This window comes from Myotis lucifugus, unplaced genomic scaffold, assembly GCF_000147115.1.
Source record: "Myotis lucifugus unplaced genomic scaffold, Myoluc2.0 scaffold_7, whole genome shotgun sequence".
Taxonomy (NCBI): domain Eukaryota; kingdom Metazoa; phylum Chordata; class Mammalia; order Chiroptera; family Vespertilionidae; genus Myotis; species Myotis lucifugus.
In genome coordinates, this window is record NW_005871055.1 from 15,146,574 (window position 1) to 15,153,326 (window position 6,753).

General features: G+C 38.1%; 1 protein-coding gene across 1 annotated transcript in view; it reads left to right on the forward strand.

The window, feature by feature from the left end:
- Positions 1-6,753, forward strand: part of MIPEP (mitochondrial intermediate peptidase) — a 227,067-nt gene that overhangs the window by 67,686 nt on the left and 152,628 nt on the right. The window contains exons 9-10 of the mRNA XM_006083649.3: positions 1,204-1,287; positions 6,460-6,520. Of these exons, the coding sequence (XP_006083711.1) occupies positions 1,204-1,287; positions 6,460-6,520 (145 nt within the window). The remainder of the gene's footprint in view (positions 1-1,203; positions 1,288-6,459; positions 6,521-6,753) is intronic.

A 6,753-nucleotide genomic window follows, 5' to 3' on the forward strand; every position in this document is an offset into this window, starting at 1 on the left:
CCTGAAGGGTGTCCTGGATCAGGGTGGGGGTCCCGCTTGGGTGCCTGGCCAGCCTAGATGAGGGGATGATGGCTGTTTGCAGCTGGTCACACCCCCTTCAGGGTGGGGGTCCCCACTGGGGTGCCTGGCCAGCCTGGATGAGGGGCTGAGGGCCGTTTTCAGGCTGGTGGGTGACTGAAGCTCCCAACCTCTCCTTTTTTTTCTTTTTTTTTTATTCTGGGAGTTATTTACCTTCTATGGCTGTCACTGGAGCTGAGAGCCGGCTTTAGCTCAGACCCCGACTGCTGAAAGCAGGTTTCTGGCCTTTGTTTACCTTCTGTATTTGAAACTTTGTTGCGACTCCAGCTCTGAGATCCCGGCTGACTGAAAGCAGGTTTCTGGAGTTTTGTTTAGCTTCTATATTTGCAACAATGTTTCTTAGAGAGCAAATTCAGAGCCCAGCAGCGGCAGGCGGGGAACATTGGCTTCCTCCGTCACTGGAGCAAGCAAGCCTCCTGTTCGCTTCAGTGCCTGGCTGCCGGCTGCCATCTTGGCTGGCAGTTAATTTGCATATCGCCCTGATTAGCCAATGGGAAGCATGTCGGAGGTATGGCTAATTACCATGTTTCTCTTTTATTAGATAGGATGGTCTTTATGAGCTTGTAAAATATAAAGATTTACAGTTATAGTATTTTAAGTATTTTGTAAAAATTCTCACAGCTTTAAATTTTAATGTTCTAATTTTGCTATATATTCTTTTGTTATTGAATCTGAATAGAATATTCTGCAGCTGTATATAAAAAATAAATACCCTGAAAAACATTGATTTTTAAAATCTAATTTGCAGTGAATCATACTTCTATATTTTACTAATTTTTTATCAACATATCAGTTTAGCTGTCTCTTTAAAACAAACAAAAAAATTAGACATGTCTAAGTATTTTTTCTTACACATGAATAGATAGAAACACTGAAATTTTAAATATTTTCCTTAGCTTCCTATTAACTCTTCATTTGTGGGTATAATCTAAGGTTTTGGATTATTACTATGCCAGTTGAACTTGTTTTACTGATAAAGAAATTATAATTATTTAGAAATATTTATTATGTGCCTAGAATATGTTGCAATCCTGCTTCTCCTTTGAAAATCATCACTTTAAGGTATAGTAGTGTATAATAATGACACATTATAATTTTAACAAGTATGCTCATTTTTTTATGTAGTGGTAAAGATATTTTCTTTTGGATTTTATTTTTAGAAACTGTCATGGAGTTCCTTGAGAAACTATCGGACAAACTTTCAGAAAGGTTCGTTTTTATTCTACTCTTTAGAATATATGTTATTTATTTTTTTGTGTTTTTTTTTAAGACTTAATTTATGAAAAATGAGCAAGTTACCTATTAAGAATATAAGTATTGGAATATTGGGTCAGATCTCTGGACTATTGAGTAGGAGGTTAATTGAACTATGAGATATACTTTGAAAGCACATAGTTGTCTTCCTAAGATGACAACCTTGAAAACTTAGGCCATCCCCTTTGTTTAATTATTTGTCTTTAGGAAATCATTGATGTGTAACTTAAAAATTTCCAGCCCTAGCTGGTTTGGCTGAGTGGATAGAGCCGAAGGGTCCCAGTTTCAATTCTGGTCAAGGGCATGTACCTCCATTGCAAGCTCCTCCCCGGCCCAGGCCTTGTCTGGCTCATGCAGGAGGCAAGCAATCGATGTGTTTCCCTTACAGCGCTATTTCTCTCTGTCTTTCCCTCTCTCTCCACTATTTCTAAAAATCAATGGAAAAATATCCTCAGGTGAGGATTAAAAAACAAACAAAAGCCCTAACCGGTTTGGCTCAGTGGATAGAGCATCGGCCTGCAGATGCAAGGGTCCCAGGTTCGATTCCGGTCAAGGGCATGTACCTTGGTTGCGGGCACATACCTAGTGGGGCGTGTGCAGGAGGCAGCTGATCGATGTTTCTCTCTCATCGATGTTTCTAACTCTCTATCCCTCTCCCTTCCTCTCTGTAAAAAATTAATAAAATATATTTTAAAAAATTATTTAAAAAAAAATAAAAGTAAATTTAAAAAAATAAATAAAAAACAAACAAAAAATTTCCAAATGTTTTTGAAACTATATATTGTAGTTTTTACCATCAATTTTATGACAAGTTTAAAAAATAGTATTTTTCTTCCTTTGGTTTAAATATTGGCAGCAGATGTGGTAAATTGATCTGTATTTTGATTTTGTGTATTTCAAGAATGCTCTGCTTCACCATTTGTAATTTCAAGCTGAAGTGTTTTTCTCTCTACTATAAGTCCCTTTGTTATATTCTTGCCTTCCCTTCTTCCCAATGCCCAGTTTCTTTGATCATGCCACTTGTCCTTCACTAGCACTCTTCTAGTGCTTTGTTGAGAGGGAGGCAGAATTCCATTAGGCGTCAGATACCTAGGATTCCAGGAAGAGGCAGATCATGGTTTGTAAAAGAGGGTCATGTTCCAGAAAAAGTCATGAACCATGTGATTTCACTCATGTAGGATATAAAACTGAAAACAACAAATAAACAAACAAGACAAACAAAAATTCATAGACGTAGAAAACAGTATGGTGGTTACCAGAGGGAAAGGGGGCGGTAGTAGAGGGTAAAGGAGGTTAAATATATGGTGATGGAAGGAGATTTGATTTTGGGTAACAGCAAACACACAATACAATATACAGATGACCTATAGAATTGTACACTTGAAACCTATATAATTTTATTAACCATTGTCACCCCAATCCTATATAATAAAAGCCTCATATGCTAAGTGTCTGGTCGACTGGTCGGCTGTTCAACCAATCAAAGCGTAATATGCTAATGATATGATAAGGCTGCTCAACCCCTCTCTATTACATGCAGTGACCACCAGGGGGCAGACGCTCTGACCAGTAGGTTAGCTTGCTGCCGGGGTCTGGCTGATTGGAACTGAGAGAGATGGACTAGACATGCCCTGGAGCCCTCCCACGGTCCCTCCCTAGCTGGCCAACCTCCCTCGTCCCTCCCTGGCCCCGATCGTGCTCTGGTGGGGTCCCTTGGCCTGGCCTGCGCCCTCTTGCAATCCGGAATCCCTCGCAGGATGTCAGAGAGCTGATTTCAACCCGATCCTGCAGGCCAGGCTGAGGGACCCCACTGGTGCATGAATTCATGCACCAGGCCTCTAGTAAATTTAATAAAAAAGAAAGAGGAAAGAGGGTCATATTTTCTCATTTCTTTCTTATAATGCTGCCTAAAATTTTATTTGCTGCCCTAGCTGGTTTGGCTTAGTGGGTAGATGCCGGGAGCCGGTCCATCCTTGCTGCTTGACACAGTCGCTGCAGAGAAGAAACGTCTGCACAGCATATGTTTCAAGGGACCTGGCGTATATAGCATATTGTTTTTAATATGTTTGCTCTCCTTAGTGCCATGTGTTTTAACCAAGGTCACCTCTCTGAGAAAGGTTGTTTCCCCAGGTGGGGATTTTTCCCTGAGGTTAGGGAGGGGATACAACCCCTTAATTAAGTGCCAGGCGGGTAGTTAAGCTACATAATCTTTACTCCCTGGGATGGAGATAAGAAACGCCCTAACCTTTGTAATAGAAATTGACAGGATTAAAATCGGCTGGTATAAATAGGGATGTAACAAGACAATAAACATGAGATCCTCATCAGATCCTAACCAGAACCTAGCCAGAGAACATAGCAAAAGATCCTGGACAGAACCTGGCTACAGAACTTCACTGGAGAACCTAGACAGAACTTGGCAAAAGAACCTGGATAGAACCTGGCTAAAGAACCTGGTGACTGAACCTGGCTGGAGAACCTGGCTGGAGAACCTAGCGAGAGAACATGGCACCAGAACTTGGTTGGAGATCCTGACCAGAACTTCGCTGGAGATCCTGGAGGGAGAACCTTGCTATGCTGATGAACTGAACCCAGTTTCCATGTCATTCATTCTTCGCCGACTCCGTCCACACCTTTGGGGATCCCTGGACCCGTTGGGGTTGGACCCCAACAGGTAGAGCATTGGCCTACAGACTGAAGGGTCCCGTATTTGATTCCAGTAAAGGGCACATGCCCGGTTGCAGGCTCGATCCCCAGTAGGTTGCATGCAGGAGGCAGCCAATCAATGATTCTCTCTAATCATTCCTTCCTCTCTGAAATCAATAAAAATATATTTAAAAAATAAAATAAAATAATATTTTATTTGCCTTTTTTACTATACCAGTATGTTAAGTTTTAGCTCAAATATCCATTTTCTATTATAAATTCATGCCTTAGAACCCAATCCTCTCTAATTTGGATTATATTTATAAATTCTAAACTTTTCTTTTAAGCCAGTGAACCACTGTGGATTTGATATAATGAAGACGAAGTGTTAATAATGCAGTTATTTGAGAATTTATTCTACTTTGCTTTGTTGGATAAGTGTTAATATTCTTTCCCCACTAATATGTAGATTACTAGGTGTACCAGTTAGTACGGATTTTTTTCAATAGATGGAGTTACACATATGTTGATATATATGCGATTTGATATGTATGCTATTTTGTTGTATTGACAACAAGCTTCAAAACTTCTTCCTATGTCAAATTTTCTGAAGGTGTTAACATCATAGATATTTTTATGCTTAAAAATGTCAAATTTCATGCCAAAAAAAGAGCATTTGCGGGAAGTTTTAATTTATTACTTTATTTTGAAGAGAAGTGCTGCTGAAGCTTATGGGAAGTTTATGGTGAACATGTTCCATCTCAAGATACTTGTGAACTCTGGTTTAAATGCTTTAAAAGTGATGATTTCGATGTGAAAGACAAAAAACATCCAGGTCAACTGAAAAAGTTTGAAGACCAACAATTACAAGCATTATTGGATGAAGATGTGTGTCAAACTCAAAAACAACTTGCAGAAAGATTAAACGTTGCTCATCAAACAATTTCTGATCGTTTACAAGCAATGGGAAAGATTTTAAAGGAAGGAAAATGGGTGCCATGTCAGCTGAACAAAAGACAAATGGAAAACCGAAAAGTCATCAGTAAAATGTTGCTTCAATGGCAAGAAAGAAAGTCTTTTTTGCATTGAATTGTGACTGGTGATGAAAAGTGGATTTATTTTGAGAATCCCAAATTCACAAAATCATGGGTTGATCCAGGTCAACCATCAACATCAACTGCAAGGCGCTCTGCATTTGGTGGGATCAGGAAGGTGTGGTGTATTATGAGCTTCTAAAACCAGGTAAAACCGTTAATACTGATCGCTACCAACAACAAATAATCAATTTGAACCACGCTCTGATCGTGAAACAACCAGAATGTTCCAGAAGACAAGGCAAAGTAATTTTGCTTCATGATGACGCACCATCACACACTTCAAAACCAGATAAAGACACATTAAAAGATCTTGCCTGGGAAGTATTAACCCACCCACTGTATTCACCCGACCTTTCTCCTTCAGATTACTACTTGTTTCGATCGATGGCATATGCACTTTCTGAGCAGCACTTCTAAATGTACAAAGAAGTGGAAAATTGTGTCTCTGAATGGTTTGCCTCAAAATGAGAAAAGTTCTATTGGGACAGTATCCACAAATTTCCTGAAAAATGGGGGAAATGTGGACATTACTTTGAATAAAGCACTTTTGATGTTTCTCTTGAAATTATGGTTTTTCTTTGATTACAAAACCTGCATTATTAACTGGTACACCTAGTAGATTATATTTAAGCAAACATCCTCAGATTTTTAATTATATATAGGAATTAATTCTAACAGAAACTTCATATTCCACACACATTAAGCATGCATTTGATATTTTGTCCAGCCAGTGTTTTTCTGTAGAGGAAAAATTATAAGTAGTAATCTTAAATATAATCTTATGCTAATATTCTTTTACAGAAAGTAATATGTTAGTTCTTACCTTTTTAAGGTATAACAAAAAAGTAGAGATTTAAAATTTACAATTAATATTTTTTTATGTTTCTATTACATTGCTAATTTTTCCATGCTTTAGTACTTTTAAGACGTGTATCTGTCGGGCCCGACTGGTGTGGCTCAGTGGTTTAGCATCGACCTGGAGGTCAGGTCTTGATTCCTGATGAGGGCACATGCCTGGGTTGTGGACTCCATCCCCAGTAGGGGGTGTGCAGGCGGCAGCAGATCAGTGATTGTCTCCAGTCATTGATATTTCTGTCTGTCTCCCTGTCTCTCTTCCTCTCTGAAACCAATAAAAAATATATATTTAAAAAAAGACATGTATATGTCAGGATGCTTTTTTAAGATAGAAATTGCCAATTGCCATCATTTATTGATAGATATATATTACTTTCTCTTTTAACACATGTAATACTCATTTCTTTATATTTGCACCACAAATTCCAATTTTATCATTAATATTGGAATCTAACATAAGCAAACTAGTTTTTTGTAACATACTTACTAAAATTTTGTCCTAACAATTAATGACAAACCTGTTTTACAGAACTCTAAAAGATTTTGAGATTATACGAGGAATGAAAATGAAACTAAATCCTCAAAATTCTGTAAGTAACTATGCTGGAACATTTTTATTATAACATAAACTATCTGCTGAGGTCATTATCTTTGAATCTAGAACTTTATTGTGATATGCTAAAGGTATATGTTGTCTTATTTCTGATCCTTGGTTTTGGTGAATAAAGGCATTGAAATATTTGATTCATATGTCTGAGACTGACGTTTCCAGGAAAATCCAGTATATCTTTGTTGGTTAATTGACATAATATATATGTGCGCA